At 47.9% G+C, this 27,535-nt stretch overlaps 1 protein-coding gene across 1 annotated transcript; it reads right to left on the minus strand.

Annotated features, from left to right (window-relative positions):
* On the minus strand, window positions 1-26,213 carry LOC129706788 (uncharacterized). Its single transcript, XM_055651274.1, has 10 exons — window positions 25,842-26,213; window positions 22,081-22,227; window positions 18,379-18,523; window positions 13,134-13,279; window positions 11,500-11,648; window positions 10,738-10,885; window positions 6,725-6,815; window positions 5,021-5,099; window positions 4,321-4,400; window positions 1-3,116 (listed from the first exon to the last, which is right to left on the minus strand). Exons 2-10 carry the CDS (start codon window positions 22,124-22,126, stop codon window positions 2,369-2,371), a joined length of 1,632 nt encoding a protein of 543 aa, XP_055507249.1. The 5' UTR covers window positions 22,127-22,227; window positions 25,842-26,213; the 3' UTR covers window positions 1-2,368.
* Between the last annotated feature and the right edge of the window lie 1,322 nt (window positions 26,214-27,535).

Here is a 27,535-nt window from a genome sequence, read left to right on the forward strand (position 1 = left end):
TTTTAAATAATTAAAAGTATTTATTTTTTAAACACATTAGCAATGAGAAAACATAAATGAGGAAGTGACAATATACATATGGAAATAGTTTTTATATTCCGATGTTGCATTAATGATGGGGTGAGTAAGCCAGTAGGAGACTGCTATTTCTGTGATTAAGTCTCACCATTGGTGTCTTGCAAGGCTGCATTCTCAGCTGCTTACTATACTTCCCATATACTCCCTGTACATGAACAAGTAGCGAACCGTAGTTGGCCAGATCTCAAAAATGCAAAAACTGGGTTAACAAAGGAGACGGAGAGCTTAGCGCGACGACCTCTCCCTAAACGTCAGCAAAATGGAGCAGCTGGTCATTGGCTTCAGGAAGCAGAATGGAGTACCCACCCTACCCAGTCTGTACCAATGTGGTGAAGTTGATAAGTGTTTCAGATTCCTCGGTGTTTCCTAGGTATCACCAACAATTTGTCTAGGTCCAATCGTAATAATGCCATGGCCAAGAAAGCACACTGATGCCTCTACTTCCTCAAGGCTATGGAAATCATCATGTCTCCAATGACTTACCAATTTCTACACATGCACCATAGAAAACATCCTGTCCGAATAGATCACAGTTTGGCGTGACAACTGTTCTGCCCAAGACAAGAAATTGCAGAGTTGTGAACACAGCCTAGCCCATTGCATATGCCAACCTTTCTCCATCCCATCTACATGCTGCCTCGAGAAAATAGTCAACAATAATCAATGAGATCTTATACCCAGGTTAATCTCCTGTTGGGCAGAAGGTACAAGACATCCTTGAAAGCATACATTGTAGATATTAGAACAGCTTTTTCCCCTGGTGTTAGACACAAGAATGGTTCTCGCATTCCCTATGGATAAATTCCCAATCTGCATTATTGTGGCTCGTATTTATTTTCATCAAAGCATTGTCTAAAGCTGTAACACTACTGCTCTGTTTATTTTCCCTTTTGCACTACCTGATGTCCTCATGGAATGATTTGCCTGGATAGCACACAAAACATTTTTTTCACTATCAGTACACATGATAAAAATGAACGTCTATATAATTTTGCTAACGATGCCACTCACTTTTGGAGTACTTTACAAGAGAATAGTTTGTCAAAAACCTGCAGTTCACTTTTCACAGATTTGCAGAGAAAGGCACATTTACAACATGGTCCATGGTGGAGCGGAATAATGACGAGGTCTCCCTCATCAATGGCATGTTTGCCCTTTCAATCAGCACGCCTGCTGAAACTTTCAATATCCCCACCACAATTGAGAGCTTCAGTTGGAGGGAACACTCCACAAGTACTCTGCATTAGCCCTTATTCCCCTCACTCTTTCCTCTCTCTACATTCTGTCCCTTCCCTCATTCCCTTCAGTCGCTTTCTGGCCCCCATCCCTTTTATTACTCTTCCACTCTTTTTTTCAAAGTTCCTTTGCCATTTCACTCCGTTCTCATTTCTGCCACTCTCCCCCTTCTTTCAACATCTCGCTCCCCTTCTCTTTACCTCTAACTTGATCTCTCTCTTCTTCCCCACCCGCACTTTTATGTTCCTCCCCCCAAACCTGTGCTTTCCATCTTCTTCCTCTCCCCGCTTCTCCCAGGCACGTGGTTTTTGGTTCAATTTCTCTGACACTAGGTGGTAATCGCTGACAAGAAGCCACACTTGCGACTTAGACTAAACCAATTCCTGGTAAACTTAACCATTATTATTTGAAGGTCCAAAATACACTTTTTTTTTGAGAAAAGTACTTTTATAAAAAGCACCCAACAAGTATTTCCAATATTATTTCACGTTTTAAAGATTACCAAGTTACTACTTGACTCAAGGGCTCCTTCTTCTGGTCAGTAAAGACAGTTCCATTAAGAGCATCACATTTCTTGGTTTGCTGTACTCAAAATATTTTGGGGAAACGCCCAATCCTTTCTCTTAAGACTGCGGTCTTAGATTTTAAATTCAATCTGTTTACATGGATGTTGGCTTCAGCATTGATTGGCAAAGAATGTTCAACATAATTTACTGAATGCAGGTATTAGAGTGGCATCAGGCAAGCAGGTTGCTGGACATAGATGGGTCGAAGGGCCGGAGAGTATTTTCTCTTCCCTATATTATCAAATTTCTTAAACCCATCTTCCTTTATTTATGTTGGTAATCTGTTAAACCAGAATAATGGCGTAGTTAAGACTTAAAATGCTGGAGTAACTCAGCGGGTCAGGCATCATCTCTGGAGTAAATGAATGGGTGATGTTTCAGGTCGAGACCCTTCTTCAGAGTCTGATTTCTTAGTTAACGTACACTAAATCCTACGAGGCTCATTCACCGCAGACAGTCCGACACCATCGCCTGGCCCAGGCCTGGCTTCATGTAACCCTCCCAGGAGGGTAGAGAGAGGGAAGCAGATTCAGTGTCAGGCCTGGTCCCCAGTGAGTGGCAGGGAGTTCCTGGCATTCCCGTTTTCCCGGAACGTTGAGCAGGAAGGGCGAGGACTGCACTCGAGTGTCGGGGATCGGTGGGAAGGGGTGCAACAAGACGTCTGGCCCATTGGCAAGGGTGAAATTATAAGCTGCCCAGTGACCTTTGCTTGGTAACATCTCACCACTCGCTGTGAAGGTCTGGTTGCCGGAGGCCATGTATTCTGATGATTCAATGCTGCACGGACTCGCTGGTGGCAACAGGGGCTCCAAGCTCCGCCGCCCACTGCTGTCCCAGTCGCTTTCAGCCCAGGGCTTGGCCACACTGCTGCTGAAAGTCTGGTAGCCGGCCGACCCGCTTGCCTCACTGCCAAGCCCAGGACTCAGCGAGTATGTGGACAGCGGGAGGCCTCCATCTCCGTTGTCGGCGAAGGGACGGTAGCCGCCTTCCTCCTCTGCCCACTGGTCCTTGGCCAGGCCGTTGAACAAGGAATATCCCGGTGCGCCCGAGGGAACCAGCGCCAAATCCCCGATGGGCAGCGGGAAAAGGGAGGGCAGGTCCGTCATCACCGGGAAACCGAAGCCCGGGAAGTGTGGAAAAGGGTTCTTCTCTTCGCACCCGGTGCCCGGCATCATGTGTTGAGAGGCAGGGTCACCGAGCGGCTCAGCCAAGCTCTCGCCAACATTGCTCTTCCCCCTGAACAGAAAACAAAGAGCACAACTTTACAACTTTTCATTCAAAACACCCGAACATAGAAACATAGACAATAGGTGCAGGAGTAGGCCATTCGGCCCTTCGAGCCTGCACCGCCATTCAATATGATCATGGCTGATCATCCAACTCAGTATCCTGTACCTGCCTTCTCTCCATACCCCCTGATCCCTTTAGCCACAAGGGCCACATCTAACTCCCTCTTAAATATAGCCAATGAACCGGCCTCAACTACCTTCTGTGGCAGAGAATTCCACAGATTCACCACTCTCTGTGTGAAAAATGTTTTCCTCATCTCGGTCCTAAAAGATTTCCCCCTTATCCTTAAACTGTGACCACTTGTTCTGGACTTCCCCAACATCGGGAACAATCTTCCTGCATCTAACATTCAACATTCAACAGGTCGGACTCGTTTCCAAGGCCGTGCCTTTACATCCCGTGGACATCTATCTGTGGGAACAATACTCCCTCAACCTCCATAAACAGTCCCTTGAGTTAAGATTCTCCAAGTGAGATTGATGATGGCTCAGGCAGATTCGGTACCGAACATTCAAAGTGCCTTTTACAGTTGAGCGCAAAACGAAATCTGTCATAAATACCAGGCGGGTCTCAACAGGAGGGAGCAACAAAGAGAACTCTTCAGAGGAAAAGGGTAAATATGGGGGGAAAAACAAGTTGTAGACAAAGGTGCAACGGTGGAGTTGCTGCCTTACAGCGCCAGAGACCCTGGTTCGATCCTGACTACGGGTGCTTGTCTGTGCGGAGTTTGTACATTCTTCCTGTGACCTGCACAGGGTTTTCTCTGCGATCTTCTGTTTCCTCCCATACTCCAAAGACGCGCAGGTTTCTAGGCTAATTGCTTGCTCTGAAAGGAAATTGTGCCTAGTGTGTGTAGGATAGTGTTAATGTGCGGTGCGGGCTTGGTGGGACAACGGCCCAGTTTCCGCGCTGTATCTCTAAACTAAAGAGGTGGGCTGGAGAGAATGGAGGGAAGATCTGCAATAGGGTGGAGATGGACTGATCATAGATTTACGTTCCCTGGGGTCTTTACACCAGGTTACTTGATAAAGTGATCCTGCCAGGAGCGGCGAAGTTTGACCGAGGTTGATGTGCAGATCATGTAGTGTAATTGGAAAGCAAGATCTGAGGAGACTGGTTCAAGGCCTCGAACAGCACCAGGGCAACTCACCACGGTATTTCTGTCATGCACGAGATCTTCTCCACTTTGCAGTCATCAATCTTGCTCTCACTGAATATGAATCCATTCACCTGAGTCACAAAAACAGGCACAATTTAGGCTCGGAGTCTGGGTAAATTGGGCGGAATTAATTAAAGTCATCAGTCTCCAACTTCCAACACATTTCCTGCAATCTAACAGTGGCTGTCCCTCCTTCCTCCATTGCGGAGGAGGTAAGAGGAGGTATCTGATGATGGGACAGGCTGTGAGGGTGAGCGAGGGATGGGGTGAGGGAGGGGGTGGTACCTGATGATGGGCCAAATTGTCCATAAGGTCCAGGAGCAGAATGATGCTATTCGGCGCATCACGTCTACTCTGCCATTCAATCATGGCTGATCTAACTCTCCCTCTCAGCCCCATTCTCCTGCCTTTGCCCCATAACCCCTGACACCCGCACTAATTAAATGTGGGTGAGGGAAGGATGGCATTGGAATGGACTGGCTGTGTGGTTAGGGAGTAGTGGTCCTATATGGGACAGGCTGTGTGGAGCAGGGGGTTGGTGTCTGGCAATGGGACAAGCGGTATGGAAAGGGAGTGGTGGTATCTGACGGGAGGGGAAGGGTGCAGTTGCAGCCCAGTCCACTAGGGTGGTGGCTGGTGTTCACCTACAAGGTGAGGCTAATAATGATCAAAAGTTGTACCGATACGATACCTGGGGTTTGTTGAAAGTTTGCTTCGACACCGAGCTCTTCAGGGGCGATGGAATTTTCTCCCACCAGGACTTCTTTACTCTAGAGGGGAGATGAGACGAGACCGGGTTAACACTGATGTGCTCTCCCCTCCCTGTTCCTGCTCCCTCTGCCATTATGATGGACACCACCCACCGTATGCAGGGCCTTTAACCCACCAACGTCAGGGAAATGGGAGAGGAGAGAACGTTGTTGGGGCCCACCTCGTGGTCACTTCTCAGGCTGACTCCGGCCGGCCAGCATCAAAAGGGCCCACTTCATCCCTAGAGCTATCGCTGCTCCGAACCAGCCCTGCTGAGTGACCCCACCCCCATGAACTGTCTCCCTTGGATGGTCAAGTCCCACGTCGACCCGGCACGGGCCTATTTCCACTTTATACTGTTTTACTGTTTTACAAATCATGTTTCTCTGGGTATCTAAATGTTAGTTGTTTAAGTTATGACATTGGATGGAAGCTGCATACCAAATCTCGCTGCACCTTTGTGCAATGACAATAATAGATATTATTATTGTATTATTCTGTTATCACCTCTCAGTCAAACTGAGCTGAAATGCGGCCACCGTTTTTCCAACCTCTTCTCCTCAGAACAGGTCATTTCCACCAGAGCTGGCTGCTAGCCAGGGTCCTTGTTTAACCTGATTTTTCTTTTAGGAGCTCATCACATATGCCGACGTATACTCCATTGAAGTCCCACATGTGTGTGGTGGAGAGCACACTGGCTGGAGAGCACATCATGGCCTGGTTCGGCAACTTGAACACTCAGGAATGAAAGAGATTACAGAGAGCGGTAGAACACAGCTCGCTCCATCACATGCCCTGACCTCCTCACCATTGATATTGGTGGAGGTACAATGAAAATCTTGCTAGCGTTGTCACAGGAACGTAGCCAATGCACAAAACATGAACTACACATGAATTCTGTTGCCGAGGCAGGGTCAAGGTTGTGGAAGAAACTTATTTGTAGGGAAGTAGCTTCAGGCTTCTATACCTCTGCCCAACAGCTGCAGCAAGAAGTGTGCATGGTCTAGACTGAGAGGATCCTTCATGATAGGTACTGCAGCCTTAAAGCAGCACATCATCAATATGGTTTTGATGGTGAAGGGCTGTGTCCATGATGGACCCCACTCTCTGCCGTCAATGCTTTCCAATGTATTGGAATTGTCACCCCAGGCCATGATGCAACCAGCCCAGATACTTTCTACAGTACATCTGATGAATCTTTTTGAAGTATTCAATGATATGCAGAATCTCATGAACCCTCTAAGAAAGTACAGGGGCTGGCATGCCTTCTTCACAGTTGCCACTATGTGATGAACCCAGGACATTGGAGATTGTTAGCACGCAGGAATGTGACGCTAATATCTCTCTCCACTGCCAACATACCAATGAAAGCTGGCACATGGGGTCTCCTGACTTCTCCATTCTGAAGATCTCTCCCATGTATCTACCCTGTGCTTTCCCTGCCCTGGGAGTGTGTGACGACACCATGCCAAGAAGGCTAGTTACAGAAATGTCACCTATCCATGTTCTCTATGGATGCTGCCTGACCTGCTGAATTACCCCAGCACTTTGTGCCTTTCCTGAGCTGTCTCTACCTTGGGGAGTGTTTGATGGCAAAGGATGGATCGAAATTTTACTCTGCATCAGAAGTCTGATAAACACTTACCTCTGGAAAACATAGAAGCAGAGAGCAATGGGCAGTGGGATGCAGATGCACACAAGGGCAATGACTGCGGCTGAAATCCAATTCGACGAATCTGAAAAGAAAGGTCTGGATGTTAAAATACAGGATATTGAAATGATAATTCAGTGTGGGGGGAGGGGAGGGGACTGCTCTTTGCTAAAGAGAAAATTATAGCACGGGCAAGGAAAGAGGTGGTGAGGCTATCTCCACGTGTGGGGTCACAGTCCATCAGCTCATCTGGATCAGTTTAAACGTGACCTTCCTCTCACCATGTCACTCATCTTTGGGTTAAACAATCTAATCCTTCAACCAATTCATTTGAATCCGGATTCACTAATTCAATAACCTTACATATGAAGGCCAAAAGGGCCTTCTGTTTACCAACCACATCTCTTTATTTTATAAACCATTCCTAATCTCTTCTCTAACAACAGCCCCAGTCTATCCCATATCTCCTAATACATACAGGTCTTCAGCTTGTAGTCAGATTCCTCTTGCACCTTCATTCCAGCAGCCTCTGCACAGTTTGAATTGTTTGATTGAAAGATATTGAAAGATATAGCATGGAAACAGGCCCTTCGGCCCACTGAGTCCACGTTAACCTGGACACACTAATTCTATTGTTTAAGAACGAACTGCAGATGCTGGAGAATCGAAGGTACACAAAAAAGCTGGAGAAACTCAGCGGGTGCAGCAGCATCCATGGAGCGAAGGAAATAGGCAACGTTTCGGGCCGAAACCCTTTGGGTTTCGGCCCGAAACGTTGCCTATTTCCTTCGCTCCATAGATGCTGCTGCACCCGCTGAGTTTCTCCAGCATGTTTGTGTACACTAATTCTATTGTTGTCCCATTTTCACATCCACTTCCTGCCAACTAGGGACAATTTATAGAGGCCGATTAACATACACACCTGCACATGTCTATGACTCGATCACATCGTTGGGGTGTGGGAGGAGGAAACTGGGTCATCCCCAAGAAACTACAGGAAGGGAAGAGGGGGGAAGGGAAAGGAGGGAAGGAAGGAGAGAGGAAGGAGGGGGGAAGGGAAAGGGAGAGGGGAAGGGAAAAGGGGAAGGAAGGGAGGAAAGGAAGGGAGGAGAAAGAGAGAGGAGGAGGACTGGATATGAACTCCACACAGAACTACATCCTTTAAACTCTACCTGACCAGATGACTTGCAAGATTTGGTATCGTAACTGCCTCAACCAGATTCTCTGGCAACACATCCAACATGCATACCATCCTATGAGTGAAGAGGATGGAACATATGTGTTGTGTATATAGTACGGTTCCCAGGTTCCTTTTAAAGAATTGCCCTCTCATGTTAAACCAATGCCATCTAGATCGGTCTGAAGAAGGGTCTCGACCCGAAACATCATCCATTCCTTCTCTCCACAGATGCTGCCTGTACCCCTGAGTTACTCCAGCTTTTTGTGTCTGCCTTCGATTTAAACCAGCATCTGAAGTTCTTTCCTAGCCATCAAGGTCTTGATTCCCCAATCTTGGGAAAAGTCTCTGTATTCCTTCCTTTACCAAGCTAAGTCCCACATTGTAACTTCGTCTGAAATACATGTGCCTGACATCAATGGCGCAGCAGTAGAGTTGCTGCCTTACAGCGCTTGCAACGCCGGAGACCTGGGTTCGATCCCGACTATGGGTGCTGTCTGTACGGAGTTTGTACATTCTCCCCGTGACCGCTTGCGATTTCTCCGAGATCTCTGGTTTTCTCCCACACTCCAAAGACATACAGATTTGTAGGTTAATTGGCTTGGTGGAGTATTGTGTGCAGTTTTGGTCTCCAAATTTGAGGAAGGACATTCTTGCTATTGAGGGAGTGCAGCGTAGGTTCACAAGGTTAATTCCCAGGACGGCGGGACTGTCATATGTTGATAGAATGGAGCGGCTGGGCTTGTATACTCTGGAATTTAGAAGGATGAGAGGGAATCTTATTGAAACATATAACATTATTAAGGGTTTGGACATGCTAGAGGCAGGAAGCATGTTCCCGATGTTGGGGGAGTCCAGAACCAGGGGCCACCGTTTAAGAATAAGGGATAAGCCATTTAGAATGGAGGTGAGGAAAAACCTTTTCACACAGTGAGTTGTGAGTGTGGAATTCTCCACCTCAGAGGGCTGGGGAGGCTGATTCTCTGGATGCTTTCAAGAGAGAGTTAAATAGAGCTCTTAAAGATAGCGGAGTCACGGGATATGGGGGAAAAGGCAGGAACGGGCTATTGATTGTGGATGATCAGCCATGATCACATTGAATGGCGGTGTTGGCTCAAAGGACCGACTCCTGCACCCATTATCAACTGTATAAGTGTAAATGACCCCTAGTATGTGTAGTGTAATGTTATTGTGCAGGGATGGCTGGTCGGTGCGGACTCGGTATTCCGATGGGCCTGTTTCGGCACTGTATCTCTAAACTAAACTAAACATCAACCCTGCTAACCTCCTCGATCCTTCATGGTGTTCTCTCAAAAACTTAAGTCAAGTGTAGCCTCCTCTTCCCTTAACGTGCTGCCGTTGAAAGTGATGGTGCAACAAAATTGGCCACATTGGAAATTCAAATCAAAAGCAGAAAGTGCCAGAATGGCTCAGCAGGTCAGGTGGTGTCAGCGCAGAAGAAGTTAAGTTGAAGTTCAGGTCAAGAGCTTCTAGACTTCATAAGAGATATGGCACGGAAACAGGCCCTTCAGCCACCGAATCTGCACTAACCAGCGATTTCCGCACACTAACACTATCCTACTCACTGGGGAAAATTTACGATTGTTACCAAAGCCAATTAACCTACAAACCTGTACATCTTTGGCATGTGGGAGGAAACTGGACCACCCGGAAAAAAACCCTTGCGGTCACAGGGAGAGCGTACACATTCCGTACAGACGGCACCCATAGTCAGGATCGAACCGGGGCCTCTGGCGCTGTAGGGCAACAAATGTACCACTGCACAGCCCTTTTGCAGAACTGCAAATGGAAGCGGCCAAGCGTGTTTTGAATTACAGAGAGGGGTGGGGTGGAGAGGGAAGGTTGACAAGAAGATTGGCAAGATAACAATTAGCTTAAATGTTGGCACGCGGAGGGACAAGTTCTGCAATGATGCCAGTTTGCTGCAATGATGCCAGATGGAAGATGAGGCTAGACCATTTGCCCCCTCTTCCTCTGCTCCCTCATCATGGTTGATGTTCTCCCTCAGTGCTCATGTTCCTGCATTAACCCTTTGGTCCTTGATTCCCCCATCATCAAAAAAAAAATCTAGAATAGCTGATCGATATTTGAACCCTATGGACCATGTGTGCCATGTCCCATACCCCTCACTTCCACCAGTCCTGTGTCGCGATGCGTCTGAAATTTCCACACAGCCCGAGATATTAGATTGTGGGATTTTGAGTTGTCACTACATATATCAGCACCTTCAGTTAAACAGCAGCTTTAACATTAGACATTCTTTGCAGGAGTGTCATCAATGCAGGGTGGCACGGTGGCACAGCAGGAGAGTTGCTGCCTCACAGCACCAGAGACGCGGGTTCGATCCCGACTACGGTTGCTGTCTGTACAGAATTTTTTTATTTCTCCCCGTGACCGTGTGGTTTTTCCCCCGGGTGCTCCGATCACCTCCCACATTCCAAAGACGTACAGGTTTGTAGGTTAATTTGGCTTCGGAAATTGTAAATGCTCCCTAGTGTGTAGGATCGTGTTAGTGTACATGGATCGCTATTTGGCGCGGACTCAGTGGGGCCCTGGTTCTGCGCTGTATCTCTAAACGAAAGCCAAATTGGGCACCATGTGCAAATGAGAGCAAAGAGCCAAAAGCTTGGTGAAAGGGGTATTTCCTTAAGGAGCATCTTTAAGGAGGAATGTGAGATGTAGAGGTCTGTGAATGGAGTCTCTGAGTTCAGACCGTTGGCACAGCACCAGCGATGCGTGGATTATTTTCTAGGATGCCCATAAATCATGGGTAAGGGAATAAGAGCTGGGCAATGTGTACACCGCCTACCATAACTCCACTGGCACTCAGGGCTCCAGTCGCTCCACACACCAGCGTAGTCGGCTTTTGGCCTGCATTGGACCTTCATGTGGTAGGTGTAGCCGGGGTCCAACAGGTTCTTCAGCACCATCATTCTCTGATTGGTCGACGGGAAGACCTACGTCAAAACCACCAACAACAGCAGAGGTTGGCCAAAGTTCAACCCTCACAGTCTCCATCAGCCCCGTCCCACACTTGCACCCCGCACATTAATTCCTGCACACACTTATCATTAGTTTCCAATAAAGCGCCCATTATGTGGCGACTATTTGTATACCTTGGGTATGCAAGCAAAGTATTTCACTGTGACTTGTCACATGTGGTAATAAATTCATTCATTCATCTCTCTCACCATTAGTTTACTGTCCAACAGTCTGAGTTAACAAAGGTGCTGGCTCGAAGGGCCCAATGGCCTCCTCCTGCATCTATTTTCTATGTTAACCACTGGGTAAGTGCATCACGCAAGGCAGAGCAGTCACTACCCAGACTCTTCAGCCAATTGTGCCAACCTCCGAGAACTGCACGGAAACCTTGGGCGGGGCGGAAAGTCTCCAGAGGTTTCCGTTCAGGTTTCCTAAGTGGGACAGGGGCATTAGTTTCTCTTTTCACAAAATCTGTCTGACCTAACTATTTTAAGATTCTCACTCAGCATTTGCAGGATTGTGTTTTTGTCCCTGGGAAGACTGAAACAACAGATTTAAAGGATGCCGACTCTGAAGTTGAACCACGAACCTTCCAATTTCCTCCTGTCTTCATACAAGCAACTTGACACTCCAGATATGTATCAATATTTCCACCGATGTACCAGTCCATCCAGGTCAGAAATGCCTCCTTGTCTTGCGACGTGTTAACTTGGAGGTTGTACGGAGCCAAAGGTTTGACTGGAAAAACAAGTGAGACAATAATTGAGGGGGAATGACAGACGCACAATTAAGCTGGAGCTAAGAAAAAGAAGCATTTCACAAACAGCTTACATAGTTTAAAAACACGGATGCAAACATGGATCCAGTCCCTCACTCAATTTCAACCCCTGCCTTCCGCCCCTCCCCCCCCCCCCCCCCCCCCCCCCCCCCCCCCCCCCCCCCCCCCCCCCACTGCCTATCGCCTCCTGACATGACCTGTGCCCTCCATTCCAGCATTCAGCCCCAAACTATTGACTATTGTAGCCAGAGACTCAGTCAACTGAGGAAGGACTCACGATATTTGCCATGGTCTCAATGTTTCATATTTCCCACCGTGTGGAAGGCGGCCGTTCTACCAATCGAGACTGTGCCGGCTCTGATGCCCCCGCTTCTCTCCCTGTAGCTTATTCAATCTCACCTGCCCACCTATCAACTCCGCCCGCCAACACAGCGAGGGGGTGGGAGGGGGGGCGTAATTTACCGTGGCCGATTAGCACTGACCTCCCGATCGGTCCGTTTTTTGTGACGTAGGAGGAAACCGGAGCACTGGGAGGTAATCTATGTGGTCACAAGGAGAACTAGCAAACTCCACACAGACAGCACGTGCGGTGAAGATTGAGCATGGGATGGCTGGAGCTGTGGGGCACCAGCACTACCTGCTGCACCACTGTGCCATCTGACTGGTTCCTTTCTGTGTGGATATCAACTCCGATGTACCTCCTCTTGCCAGTCGGTCACCCATGAATACTAACTCATTGGGCAATGACCCAGAATTAACCCCTGGAGCACAGCCAGGTAGTTGCATCCAAGCACAGAGCAGTGACACTCCTGTAGCGGCAGGGTGCTGCAGCGGCAGAGCCGCAGCCTTATGCCCCTGTCCCACTTAGGAAACCTGAACGGAAACCTCTGGAGACTTTGCGCCCCACCCAAGATTTCCGTGCGGTTCCCGGAGGTTGCAGGAGGTTGCAGATAGTGGAAGCAGGTATGGAGACTGACAAAAACCTCCGGGAACCGCACGGAAACCCTGGGTGGGACGCAAAGTCTCCAGAGGTTTACATTCAGGTTTCCTAAGTGGGACAGGGGCATTACTGCACCACAGACCCGGGTATGATCCAGACTACGGGGGCTGTCTGGACGGAGTTTGTACGTGCTCCCCGTGACCTGCGTGGGTTTTCTCCAGGATCTCCGGTTTCCTCCCACACTTGGTTTGCTGCTTAATTCATTTGGCATAATTCTAAATTTTCCCCAGTGTGTTTAGGATAGTGTAAGTGCGCGGGGATCGTTGGTCAGCACGGACTCGGTGGGCTGAAGGGCCTGTTTCCAGGCTGTATCTCTAAACTAAACATAAAATAAAGTTGAATCCATACAATGGGGTAATAACACACCAATAACTTTCAGCATATGCTAGCACCAATTCACAGAGTAGCAATTTGTTTAAAGTAATCAGGCTAGTCTTCCACTTACTGGTATTTGAAGAATTGATATCTTTGGAGAGGTTCAGATGTCGTTTGCAGTAGACATTTACCTTATGGTTGGTCATAAATTGCAAAATTTGCTCCTTGAACTTGCCTTGGCAAACCGAATCCGGAAGATCAACAATATCTGTGACGCTAAAAAAAGAAAAAGAGGCGCTGAAATATATATTTTTTCATTTAGAGATACAGCGCAGAAACAGGCCGTTCGGTCCACCAAGTCTGCATCGGCCAGCGATCCCCGCACATTAACACTATCCGACACACACTCGGGACAATTTGCAGTTACACCACTCTAATTAACCTACAAACCTGTACGTCGTTGGAGTGTGGGAGGAAACATGAGATCTCGCAGAAAACCCACGCTGGTCACGGGGAAAATGTACAAACTCCGTGCAGATAGCACCCGTAGTCAGGGTTGAGCCCGGGTCGCTAGCACTGTAAGGCAGCAACTCTACCGCTGCACCACTGTGCCACCCATGTGTTGCTGCACCTATTCTTTTTTGCCCAAGTTCCTGGAGTGTCAGACCCAAGTCCGTCCGCTCTCTTTCAGTTTGAGCACTGCTCTCCTAGTTGGGAAATGTGTCAGTTAAGACATTACCATCTCCTTTCAGACAGGCACAAGGTTTTCAAAACTAGAAATCAGACAGGAATTCCTCACGGCCCGACAAAAGTGAATAGTGAAAGGCCTGGATAGAGTGGATGTGGAGATGATGTTTCCACTGGTGGGAGAGTCTAGGACCAGAGGCCGCAGCCTCACAATAAAAGAATGTACCTTTATAAAGGAGACGAGGAGGAATTTCTTTAGTCAGAGGGTGGTGAATCTGTGGAATTCTTTATCTCAGCCGGTTGTAGAGGCCAAGTTAATGGATATTTTTTATGGCAGAGATGGATATATTCTCGACTAGTACGGGTCTCAGGGGGTAAGAGAATGGGTTTGAGAGGGGAAGATAAATCAGCCATGATAGAATGGTGGAGTAGACTTGATGGGCCGAATGGCCTAATTATGCTCCCTAGAATTTATGAACATAAAGGTTTCTCTGGCTTTCATTGATACCAGAAGACATTTGCATTGGGGGATTGAGTACAAGCATGAGCATGTAATGTCACAGATTTATGGGCCTTTGGCCAGGCTCCATTCGGAGTACCACGTACAATTGGTCGCCCAATTATAGGAAGGATGTCAACAAAATAGAGAGAGTACAGAGGAGATTTACTAGAATGTTGCCTGGGTTTCAACAACTAAGTTACAGAGAAAGGTTGAATAAGTTAGGTCTTTATTCTCTGGAGTGCAGAAGGTTAAGGGGGGACTTGATAGAGGTCTTTAAAATGATGAGAGGGATAGACAGAGTTGATGTGGACAAGCTTTTCCCTTTGAGAATAGGGAAGATTCAAACAAGAGGACATGACTTCAGAATTAAGGGACAGAAGTTTAGGGGTAATAAGAGGGGGAACTTCTTTACTCAGAGAGTGGTAGCGGTGTGGAATGAGCTTCCAGTGGAAGTGGTGGAGGCAGGTTCATTGGTATCATTTAAAAATAAATTAGATAGGCATATGGATGAGAAGGGAATGGAAGGTTATGGTATGAGTGCAGGCAGGTGGGACTAAGGAAAAAAAAGTTGTTCGGCACGGACTTGTAGGGCCGAGATGGCCTGTTTCCGTGCTGTAATTGTTATATGGTTATATGATTAATTCTGGTCACCGCATGGCGGGACGGATGTGATGACTTTGGGGAGGGTGCAGAAGAGGTTTACCAGAATGTTGCCTGGATTAGGGAGGGTATTAGCTCCAAGAGGAGGTTGCACAAACTTGTATTGTTTTCTCTGGGATTCCAGAGATTGGAGGGGAGACCAGATAGAAGTATATAAAATAATGAGAAGCATAGATAAGGTAGACAGTCAGAGCCTTGTTTGGGGGTGGATAGGTCAAAGACTAGAGGGCTTAGCTTTAAAATGAGAAGGGGATGAGACGTGCGGGGCAAGTTATTTACAGAGGGTGCTGGGTGCCTGGAACATGCTGCCAGGGATGGTGGTGGAGGCAGATATGACAGTGGTGTTTAAGAGGCTTTTAGATAGGCACATGGATATGGAGGGAATCACATTATGTGCAGGCAGATGAGATGAGTTTATCTTGGGATCGTGTTTAGCATGGACCTTGAGGGCTGACAGGCTTGTTCCTGTTCTCTGCTCTATGAAATATGCTCATGCTTTCTTACCTCAATCAGTTGCTTCAACCTGTATTGTGCTCAGTTGCACGGGTGGATAGAATTGTAACCGGCAAAGGGCCAACTGCAGAGCAATGGGAATGGAACTAACCTGGCCTGCTTAAACAACATTGAAGACTTGGCTGGCAAAGGAGCGATTGAGCAATGGGTGGCCTTTAAGGTGGAGATGTTTGAGGTGGTGACTAAGTAGATTTCAATGGGAAATTAAAGGCACATAAACCCCTAGGATCAGAGAGACTGAGATTAAACTAGAGAAGTTTTTAAAAAAAAAACTTTTGGTAGGTCATTAATACAAGTAAAACTCAAGTGGATTTCCAGGGGAAGTTAAAGCCAAAGAAAGAATGTGGGGAAAAGCTCTGCGGCAATTCATGGGACATCAAAAATTTACTCAATGGGAATACGAACAGGACAGGGATTGTGAGCGGAGCAGCCAGGCCAGTTAGAGATCAAACAGAAAGTCTACTCCTACTACTGATTCAGCCAAATAAAAGTTTAGTTTACTTTAGAGATACAGTGCAGAAACAGACGCTTCAGCCCACCAAGTCCGGGCCGACCAGCGATCCCCGCACACTAACATTATCCTACACACTCCAGCTGCGATTTACAAATTTACCCAAGTCAATTAGCCTAGAAACCTTGTACGTCTTTGGAGTGTGGGAGGAAACGGGGGAACCCGGAGAAAATCAACCGGGTCACGGGGAGAACGTACAAACTCCATACAGACCGCACCCGCACTTGGGATGGAACCTGGGTCTCTGGCGCTGTGAGGCAGCAACTCTCCCGCTGTGCCACCCTGCCACCTCGGTACATAGAGTAAAGAGAATTGTCTTCATTTTATAACAGACAGTTCCAATTCTGAGGGACGTGGGATTGACAGGTGACTGTATTAAAGGTTCACACAGGACATTGTGCGTGGGTGGATTAGTTGTACATTAACTGACGTAGGTTGATTGGTATGATTCATCAACCACACTTACCTTTGTATTGTATAACTACCAGGAAGGGAATGGCTGAGGTGTGTAAACAATAACCTTTACATCACCTTTACAAGCAGAGTGTCTGGAGTTTCAGCTAGAGCAAGATGTGGTCGAAACACCAGAGATCGCCAATGCTAGAACCTGAAGCAACAAATAACCCGCTGGAAGAACTCAACGGGTTGATCAGTATCTGTGGGGAGGGAGGGAGGGAGGGGGAGGGAGGGAGGGAGGGAGGGAGGGAGGGAGGGAGGGACGGTCGACGTTTCAGATCAAAACCTTGCGTCAGGACTGAGATTGGGGAGGTGAAGTCGTGAGACAGGAGCCCGAGATGTACGGTGGACAGAGGAAGGGTGAAGGCAATTTGATGGGTGGGGAAGGGGAAGGGCGGGTATGAGATTTGGGATGGGCGGAAAAATGGCGAGGAGTTGTTCCTGGAGAGGTTATAGAGTCATAGAGTGTGAAACAGGTTCTTCACCCCAACTTTCCCCCACTGGCCAACATGTCCCATCTACACCAGTACCACCTGCCTGCGTTTGGTCCATACCCCTCTAAACCTGTCCTATCCATGTACCTGTCTAATTGTTTCTTAAACGTTGCGAATGCACCTGCCTCAACTACCTCCTCTGGCAGCTAGTTCACACACCCACCACCCTGTGTGTAAGAAGGTTACCCCACAGGTTCCTATTAAATCTTCCCCCTATCACTTGAAACCTATGTCCTCCGGTTTTTGATTCCGTACGTTTCCCCGATCTATTCCTTTCACTATTTTGTTACCTGCACACTTAAATCCCTTGGAAGAGGTGGGGTGCTTCCCAGTTTACTGAGTGAAATGAAGGGGCAAATTCCAGAGGCCCTGAGTGGTGTCCGAGGACAGGAAAATTATAAATATTACAGCCTTGTTGAAAAAGCTAAAGCCCAGTCAATGTCCACAGCGGGGAAAGGTGTGGCAACAATAGAAAGTACAGGATCAGAATTGAGCAGCATAGTTACCGCTTTGTAGCGCCAGAGATCAGGGTTCGATCCTGACTACGGGTGCTGTCTGTACAGAGTTTGTAGTTCCTGTGACCACGTGGGTTTGCTCCAGGTTCTCTAGTTTCCCTCCACACTGCAAAGACGTACAGGCTAATTGGCTAGGTTGAATTGTAAATTGTCCCTGGACAAGTGTGAGTGTGCGGGGCTCGGACTCGGTCAGCCAAGTGTGGAATGATTAAAGAAACCCAACAAAGATTTATTAATGGTAAACTAAGCCCAACTAACTCAATAATCATTGGATGAAGTAACGGAGTGGGTCGATGAGGGGAGTGAGGTTGATGTAGCACGTACGGACTTCCACACAGTTGGCATCAGGATTGAAAGCCATGGAATAAAATGGGCTGTAACGTCATGCATTGGAAACTGGTGGCAGGAAACACCAGGGTGGTTTCTCAGACTTGCGGAAGTGTCCAGTGGAGTTTCCCTGAGGTCACTATTAGGACCAGGGTTTGGACTTTGCTTCAATTTTAGTTAAGAGATACAGCACGGAAACAGGCCCTTCAGCCCACCGAGTCCACGCCGACCAACAATCCCCGCACATTCACACTGTCCTACACACGCTAGGGACAATTTACATTTATACCAAGCCAATTGACCTACACACGCGTACGTCTTTGGAGTGTGGGAAGAAACCAAAGATCTCAGAGAAAATCCACGCAGGTCACAGGGAGAACCTACAAACTCCACACAGACAAGCACCTGTAGTCGCGATCAAACCCAGGTTGCTGTAAGCGCTATAAAGACATGTGGATTTGTAAGCTAGCTGGCCTGTGTAAATTGTTCCTAGTGTGTAGGGAGTGGATGCACGTGTAGGGAGTGTAGGGATGTAGTGTGTAGGGAGTGTAGGGAAGTGGGATAATATAGAACTAGTGTGTGAACGGGTGATCGATGGACAGCATGGATACAGCAGGCCGAAGGGCCTGTTTCAATGTTCTACCTTTCAATCAATTCAAAATGAATAGCCACTTTCTATGCCCTGTCTCTTTAGGTCTGCCGGTACTTACTTGTAAAATTTCAATGATGAATTCCGATAGTGGAGAACACAATCAGTTGAACAGTTTGTGTCAGGTGTGACAGGCCACCTGCAGGTCACCTCCTGGATGTAGTCATTGAAGCACTCAAGGTCCTTTAACTGGTCAGCCTCATGGCCTGTCAATGAATAATAGTGTCAGTCAAAGGTAATTCTCACTTGACACCCTGTTACAGAAGTCACCAACCCAACCCGAAACGTCACCCGTTCCTTCTCTCCAGAGATGCTGCCCGTGTTACTGAGTTACTCCAGCATTTTGTGTCTATCTTCGATTTAAACCAGCATCTGCAGTTCCTTCCTAAACATGTTGTCACCTATTTATGTTCTCCAGAAACGCTGCTTGACCTGCTGAGTTACTCCAGCACTTTGTGTCTTTTTTTTTGTGAGCCAGAATCTGCAGTTCCTTGTATCAGCACAATGGTACAATTTTTAGCTTTTTAGTTTTAGAGATACAGTGAGGAAACAGGCCCTTCAGCCCGCCGAGTCTGCACCGACCAGCGATCCCCGCACACGAACACAATCCTACACACACTAGGGACAATTTACAATTATACCAAGCCAAGCCAACAAACCTGTACGCTTTTGTAGTGTGGGAGGAAACCAGAGATCCTGGAGAAAACCCATGCAGGTCACGGGGGGAACGTACAACCTCCATACAGACAAGCACCCCTGGCCATGATCGAATCCAGGTCAAGAACTTCAAATTCCTGGGAGCGCACATTTCCGAAGATCTCTCCTGGTCCCAGCACACTGATGCAATTATAAAGAAAGCACATCAGCGCCTCTACTTCCTGAGAAGATTACGGAGAGTCGGTGTGTCAAGGAGGACTCTCTCGAACTTCTACAGGTGCACAGTAGAGAGCATGCTGACCGGTTGCATCGTGGCTTGGTTCGGCAACTTGAGCGTCCAGGAGCGGAAAAGGTTGCAAAAAGTTGTAACCACTGCCCAGTCCATCACTGGCTCTGACCTCCCTACCATCGAGGGGACCTATCGCAGTCGCTACCTCAAAAAGGCTGCCAACATCATCAAGGACCCACACCATCTTGGCCACACACTCATCTCTCTGTTGCCATCAGGTAGAAGGTACAGGAGCCTGAAATCTGCAACATCCAGGTTCAGGAACAGCTTCTTCCCCACAGCCATCAGACTATTAAACACAACTTCAAACAAACTCTGAACTACAACCGCCTATTGCACTTTATCTGTTCATTTATGTGTATATATATGGTCTATGGTATATAGACACACTGATCTGTTCTGTATTTATGCCTACAATATTCTGTTGTGCTGCAGCAAGCAAGAATGTCATTGTCCTACCTGGGGTACGTGACAATAAACTCTCTTGACTCTTGTAAGGCAGTAACTCTACCGCTGCACCACTTGTAGATGATGTGCGCCCCTTGTAGATGACAGTGAGACCCAGGACAGACCCAGGCAGCACGCCACAATGGCATCTATTGCCAGTGGTAGAATGTTTAAGTTCAACAACTTCAGTTGTTCAACTTTCCAGCATTTTCATTTCTGTCGATCTTTCCCAATTCCTTTGAAATGCAATATTATAAATCTGTACCTTCATTTCCTGCAACTTTATTGCCTCGCATTCCCCTGTCCTCCACTCCATCACCTCTGATCCTTCCCCTTAGACATTTCCTCAGATCATTTAGTTTAGACTTGAGATACAGCGCGGAACCGGGCCCTTTGACCCACCGAGTCTGCGCTGACCAGCGATCCCCGCACACTAACACAATCTTTTCCAAAGCCAATTATCCTACAAACCTACAAACTTAAAGTCAGTTTCTCTCCAATACTTATGGTTCTGCTGAAGACTCTGAAACCTGAAACAATGCTCCACAGATGCTATCTGGCATGCTGACAATAGACAATAGGCCATTCGGCCCTTCTAACCAACATCACCATTCACTATGATGATCCACAACCTGCTCCTGCCTTCTCCCCATATTCCTTGACTCTGCTATCTTTAAGAGCTCTATCTAACTCTCTCTTTAAAGCAACCAGAGAATTGGCCTCCACTGCCTTCTGAGGTAGAGAATTCCACAGATTCACAACTCTCTGGGTGAAAAAGTTTTTCATCCGTTCTAAATGGCCTGCCCCTTATTCTTAAACTGTGGCCTCTGGTTCTGGACTCCCCCAACATCAGGAACATGTTTCCTGCCTCTAGCATGTCCAATCCCTTAATAATCTTATATGTTTCAATAAGATCCCCTCTCATCCTTCTAAATTCCAGTGTATACAAGCCCAGCCGCTCCTTTCTTTCAACATATGACAGTCCCGCCTTCTCGGGAATTAACCTCGTGAGTTTCTATTTCAGATTTTAGTCATGGTGTTTTGCTTTCGAGATTCTGATGAATATGGGAGAGTGACAGATTAGTTTGCTAGGTTATTACAGTGTGTGGGGAGTGAGAGAGAGAGTAGGGTCATAGCTGGCATATTAAAGGGCCATAGCAAACCATGAAGTAGGCTGGGTATGATAGTAAATGACATGCAGAGGAAGATGAGAATGAGATTAGACTGGGAAGTGTAAAAAGGGGATGGGGAGTGATAGGTAAATTCGATTAGACAGACAGGGATGTTAAAGATTCTGGAAACACAAGAAACTGCCGATGCTGGAATCCCGAGTGAAGCACAAAGTGCTGGGGAAGCAACGGATCAGTCAGGATCTGTGCAGGGAGTGAACATACGATGTTTTGGCTCGGGAGGGTGATTTCAGTTGAGTTTAGAGATACAGTGCAGAAACAGGCCCACCGAGTCAGCGCCGACCAGCGATCCCCGCCAACCAACACTACCCTACACACTCTAGGGACAATTTACAATGATACCAAGCCAATTAGTCCACAAATGTACATCTTTGGAGTGTGGGAGGAAACCAGAGCACCCGGATAAAACCCACGTGGTCGCAGGGAGAACGTGCAAACTCCATACAGGCAGCACCCACCGTCAGGATTGAACCCGGGGTCTCTGACGCTGTAAGGCAGCAACTCAACTCAAGAACCTTGTCGTGTGTATCAAGGAATATTGATGTGCGTCAAGAAATACCCAAAGGTCGTTGCGCTGTACAGCTATCTTAACCTTTGTCAATACTGGAGTTTCCACAAAAGCTTCAGAATGAAAATCATATCCCTTCTAGGAGGTGGGCCAGGTAGGTCGAGTGAAGCCCAGTGGCAGGTTGACCACCACAGTCCACAGGGTATCAGCACCCCGGGCAAAGCACAACCAAGTACGGTCCCACCAACGGACACGAGTCCAGAGCCCAACCAGCCGCAGTCAGCGGTAGAGTGGACGATGGAAGGAAAAAGCAGTCACTGGCTGTGGCTGAAGAGAAAAGATGCTGTCTGGACTGCCACGTGACCATCCAGAGGCTAACCACAAGACTCACACCCAGGGCTGATCACCCTGTGGTGGGCCTGCCTCGACTGAGGGTGTCTTGTGATAAAAGGCCGAAACACCCAGTGACGTTGAGGTACACAAATGAAGATGTGTCCTGATTGGTAGCAAAACCACCTAGTGGTCACCCCCAAGAATACCGGGTGTCAGTTGTGGTGAAGAACCTTCGGGATTGTAACATCCAGTCCTACTAATCAATATGCACAAAACCATCGGTTAAATGTTATAAAATAAAGACATCATTAAACGGACGCAAAACAAATCATTACTGACCTTGACTGAGGCATAAGCCGATGAGTAAAAGGTACCAGATCACCATTGCTGCTCCTCTAGTTTGTGTCACCAACGGCAATGAGGAAACGACACTGGATCACCTTGCCTGGTCCTCTCTAGCAGGTGATATGCAAGCAGCCAGTCATTCTGGAAGGAAGGAACGCAAAGACATAAAGAACTGAAGATGGTGCTTTACAAACAAAGACACAAAGTATTGGAGTAACTCAGTAGGTCAGGCAGCATCTCTGGAGATCATAGATGGGTGATGATTTGGATCAGGACCAGTATGAAGAAGAGTCCCTAGCCGAAACAGCATCTATGCATTTTCTCCAGAGATGCCACCTGACTTGCTGAGTTGCTGGAGAAAGTAGGTTGCACCTTTTAATCCATCAGTATTTTAATTGAAATTCAGCATGAAGCGTTTTAAACTTTTTGTAAAACATCTGTTGAAGCAGAGAAAAGAGTGAATTAGGCAGAGGAGAAAACTTGGCAGGCGGAAAGTTCCTTGTTCGGAGAATGTATGTCACACCAGACTGATTGCAGTAGGGGCGGAGAAAACTGGGTGAGAGGTGAGGGTGGGGTAAAGTCTGGCAAGTGAGCAAAGTCTGGTCAACGCGAGTTGTTTTTAAATGTGCTATACAAATAAAATTGATTGATTGATTGAAGTAAGGTCATAAGACATTAAGTAATAGGAGCAGATTTAGGCCATTTGGCACATCAAGTCTACACCGTCATTCAATCATGGCTGATCTATCTCTCCCTCCTAACCTCATTCTCCTGCCTTCTCCCCATACCCCTAACACAAGTCATCAGTGGGAAGATAAGACACAAAAAGCTGGAGTAACTCAGCGGGCCAGGCAACATCTCTGGAGAAAGGGAATAGGTGACATTTTGGGTTGAGGCCCTTCTTCAGACTGGGAGTCAGGGGAAAGGGAGATGGGAGAAGTAATAGATGGATACAGGGGATGGGGGGGGGGGGGGGGGGGGGGGGGGAGGGGGGTGTATGCTGCCCAAGTTGAATATGAGGAAGGGACGTTTTGTAAATTACTTTGCCATTATGCTAGATTCCCAGTATATTCGATCTATTTTACAGTCAATTAATAGTTGTCTCAAGTGTTGTAATGCTACAAATAAGGCAGTGATATGCAGGCAGATCCTACCAACAGCAAGGTGAAACCTATTGCTAAAGAAAGAACTGCAGATGCTGGAAAAATCGAAGGTAGACAAAAATGCTGGAGAAACTGGTGAGGGGTGAGGCAGCATCTACTCACTTGAGAAATCGGTTTTAAAATTTTACACAACAACCTTACTACCCAAGGTACACAAGAATGCTGGAGAAACTCAGCGGGTGCAGCAGCATCTATGGAGCGAAGGAGATAGGTAACGTTTCGGGCCGAAACGTTACCTATCTCCTTCGCTCCATAGATGCTGCTGCACCCGCTGAGTTTCTCCAGCATTTTTGTGTACCTTCGATTTTCCAGCATCTGCAGTTCCTTCTTGAAACCTTACTACCCATGTGTCCCCAAGACAGGACCACAGAAGCTGCATCAATACAGCAACGTTGAGGGTCATGGTTCGCTGTCGGAGTCCAAGGAAAGATGATAGTGATAGAGATAGTCTGAAGAAGTGTCCCGGCATGAAACGTCACCTATCCATGTTCTCCAGAGATGCTGCCTGACCCTCTGGGTTACTCCAGCACTTTGTGCCCATTTGTGTAAACCAGCATCTGCAGTTCCTTATTTCTACTGATAAGGGGAATAGACAGACGATGTTTTGGGTTGACACCCTCTCTTTAGATCATGCAATGTTGCCTCTCTGACGGTGCAGTGAACCCTTAGTAAAGCTCTTTCCACAGCTCAATATTCCCCCAATATTTACAGTCCAGAAATAGTACTTCCTGAGTCAGACACTCACACACCTAGTGAGACCCAAGGAAGGTTCTGCTAAAGGTGTTGCATTCTTTCAGTACAAATGGCTGCAAGATGGTGCAGCTGGCCCAGTGTCAGACCCGGGTTTCGATCCTGACCTCGGGTGCTGTCTGTGTGGAGTCTCCTTGTGAGCGTGTGGGTTTCCTCCAGGTGCTCCGGTCTCCTCCCACAGCCCCAAAGGCAAAAAAGGGGATGCAGGTATATAGGTCTCGGTAATTTGTCCCGAGAGTGTAGGGAGTGGGTGAGAAAGAGGAATAACATAGAATGGGTGATTGACAACTGGCGTGGGCACGATGGGCTGAAGGGCCTATCTGAGGAATGGTCTCGACCCAAGCGTCACCTATCCATGTTCTCCAGAGATGCTGCCTGACCCGCTGACATACCCCACCCTATTGCCTGTTTCCGTGCTGTATCTTTCAGTTTCACCCCTCAATCAAAATGTTGCAACTCTAAGGCAGGCCAGAGGCTGGGTTTGTAGCACTGATTACCCCCTCAAGATTCCCATTGTCCGAGATACACGCAGTGCAGGAGTAACTCAGCGGGTCAAAGAGTATCTCTGGGGGGAAAATAATAGGTGACGTCTTCAGGCTGAAGGGTTCTTCAGAAGAAGAATTCCGACACGAAACACCACCAATGGCAACAGGCTCACAGCGCACCACCACCTGCAGGTTCCCCTCCAAATCCTGATCGGGTAATTCTGAAGAAGGGTCTCGACCCGAAACGTCACCCATTCCTTCTCTCCAGAGATGCTGCCTGTCCCGCCGAGTTAACTCCAGCTTTTTGTGTCTATCTTCGAGACATACACTGCTGGGTCAAAACCCTGAAACTCGCCCGAACATCACGATGGAACATTGACAAGAAGGATTGCATTGGAAATCAGCTTGCTGCCAACTTTCTGGAGAGTCATTAGACCAGTGGTTCCCAGATCTGGGAAAATGAATTCCAAAAAAAAGGCCCTTTCCACAGTGAGGCAGTCTCAGTACTTTCCCTCCGGTACAGTCAGATCTGCGGGAGTACCCCCCTCAACACTTGCCTTGAAGGGTCCATCATCCCTTCAGCCCTGCTATTGATCTAGTGGTTTCACACCCCGTCGTGCCTAGAAGTGTTTCCTAGAAGGAACTGCAGATGCTGGAAAATCGAAGGTACACAAAAAATGCTGGAGAAACTCAGCGGGTGCAGCAGCATCTATGGAGCGAAGGAAATAGGCAACGTTTCCTATTTTCTTCGCTCCATAGATGCTGCTGCACCCGCTGAGTTTCTCCAGCATTTTTGTGTACCGTCGTTCCTCGACCCTGCCTCTCCGAGTGGGCAGCGTTCCCTCCTCGTTTACACTACTCTCGATACTGGCCTCCCTATTGCAGGAACTGAACTGCTGCTCCCGTTCAGCGCGGTCTTCCTCTCGCCCCTGTATTCCCCGGGAGGGTTTCTCCAACATTGCTGCCCCTGCCCACGCTGTCAGTTCCCCGTCGCAGCGCTAGAGAAAACCTCGACGACTTCACAAAAGGGATAATAATACGTTTTAACGTTCACGTTCTGGTATCGTGTGACCCCCCACCCCACTCCACACCCACCTGGGTCACTCAAACGAAAGTGAAAAATGGCAAAACAAAAACCAACACAAGTGGCATCAAACTTTAAAATATCTAAACTAAAGAGCGATGTCCTGTTCGTGTTTTAACATTGGCGACTTACTGAACATTGTGGCAATGAGGACATCGCTCCCTGTTTGTAAAGCAAGAATGAATTCCGAGCAAAACGATTGAATCAAATCTTGTCTCTCCCTCCCTCCCTCTCTCCCAACCCATCCAAGTGAGACCCTGGTGTGAAACTGACCTGGACCATTGAGGGTGTTGATTACCCCGCTCGCCAGGTGTGTGTCCGTGCGAAGACTGGTCTTGTTCGAGGAAGTTAAAATATTTTTGAGAGACGAGAAAAAAAAAAGTGTGTTGTGCCGGGGTGATTTGCATGCTCACTTCCCCATCCCCGCTCTGCCAAGCCACATCGACACTTGAATCAATACAATGCGTGCCTGGCCCGGAGATTTAACTCTTTGTGCGAAGATAAACATAAAAACAAGCTGGAGTAACTCAGCGGGACAGGCAGCATCTCTGGAGGGAAGAAACGGGTGACATTTCGGGTCGAGACCCTTATTCGTGATGCTCGTATAGGAAGCGGCGGCGCCCTTGAGTCAAGGCAGCGAAGGGGGAGGGAGGAGGGAGGGAGGGAGGGCTGGTCTTCAGGAGTTTACAGAAGTTAACAGAGAATTCAGGAGTTAACAGAGAAGGCGGCGCCCTCGAGTCAAGGCAGCGCAGGGGAGGGAGGAGGGAGAAAGGGCTGGTCTTCAGGAGTTTACATGCAATGCTGGCTTGTAGGAAATTCCCGAACGCCAATGAGTAGGCTTGACATTCACCGCCACTCTGACAGCCCGATGACTAATTCACTCTGTGCTGACTGGAAATCACAGACGTTACCAGAAAAGCGACTGATTCACCCCGCAGCTAACCCCTCTCACTGCTTTCATCTCGTTTTTCACTTCATGCCCTCACGGGCTGCAACGAACCCGCACGTTCATCTGTCCCACACACTGGCCGCAGCAAAAAAAGACCATTCGGCCCATTGAGTCTGTGCCAGGTCTCAGAGCAATCCCTATCAATCCAATTCCCAGTCACCTGCTCTCCGCCAGGTCCGTCTCCCCACCCCACCCCTCTCTCGTTTCTCCTGCCGCCGCCCCAGGGGTCCAGCATTTTGTGTCTACCTTCGGCATAAACCAGCATCTGCAGTTCCTTCCTGCGTTATTTGCAGCATGCCAGCCCACTCGTCTTTGTGGGATGTGGGTGGGAACCGAAACACCCGGAGGAAACTCGTGCCGTCACGGAGAGGGAACCTGCAAACTCCACGCAGACAGCACCGAAGGTCAGGATTGAACCTGGGACACACCGTGGCATATTAACTGCTGCACTGCCGATCCACGCAGTGATCGAGGTGGCGTTGTGGTGTGCCTCAGTGATACAGGTTGCACTCCCCCCTCGATACTACACGTGCTCCACCTTCAACTCGCCCTGTTTCTCAGTCATGACTTGAAAGCCCAACTTTTGATCAAAAATCAGTCATATGCCCCTCCTGTCCATTTTTGTGTGTTTGTGTGATTGCACTTCCTTGAGACATCTCGGGAGATTATTCTTATTTAAAGGCACTACTGTGTGCAAGTGCACACTTGGTAAACCTGAACTGCAGTAATCTCCACAAACCACCATGCAACCGCCTAATCCAGTGAAACAGCAACAAAGGGAGTCGGGTGATTGTAGATGTTGGAACCTGTAAACAAATAAAATAAACTGCTGGAAGATCTCAGGTAGTCCGACGGCATATGTGGCGGCATAAGCGACTGTCGAATGGGAAAGTCTTTGCCTTCACAGCTGCTCAACCTGTTGGGTTCCCATCGGAGTTTAGAATGATAGTCAAACAGCACGAAAATCGTCCATGTCGATCAAGTTGCCTTATCTAACCTAGTTCCATTTGCCTGCATT

Source organism: Leucoraja erinacea, chromosome 20, assembly GCF_028641065.1.
Source record: "Leucoraja erinacea ecotype New England chromosome 20, Leri_hhj_1, whole genome shotgun sequence".
NCBI classification, from domain to species: Eukaryota; Metazoa; Chordata; class Chondrichthyes; order Rajiformes; family Rajidae; genus Leucoraja; species Leucoraja erinaceus.

Coding starts and splice junctions, on each gene's coding strand:
- LOC129706788 (XM_055651274.1), bottom strand. CDS start 22,126: ATGGTGATCTGGTACCTTTTACTCATCGGCTTATGCCTCAGTCAAG. Junction 13,280..18,378: donor TCATCATTGAAATTTTACAA/GTAAGTACCGGC, acceptor TTCTTTTTTTAG/CGTCACAGATATTGTTGATC. Junction 11,649..13,133: donor TATCAATTCTTCAAATACCA/GTAAGTGGAAGA, acceptor TTGTTTTTCCAG/TCAAACCTTTGGCTCCGTAC.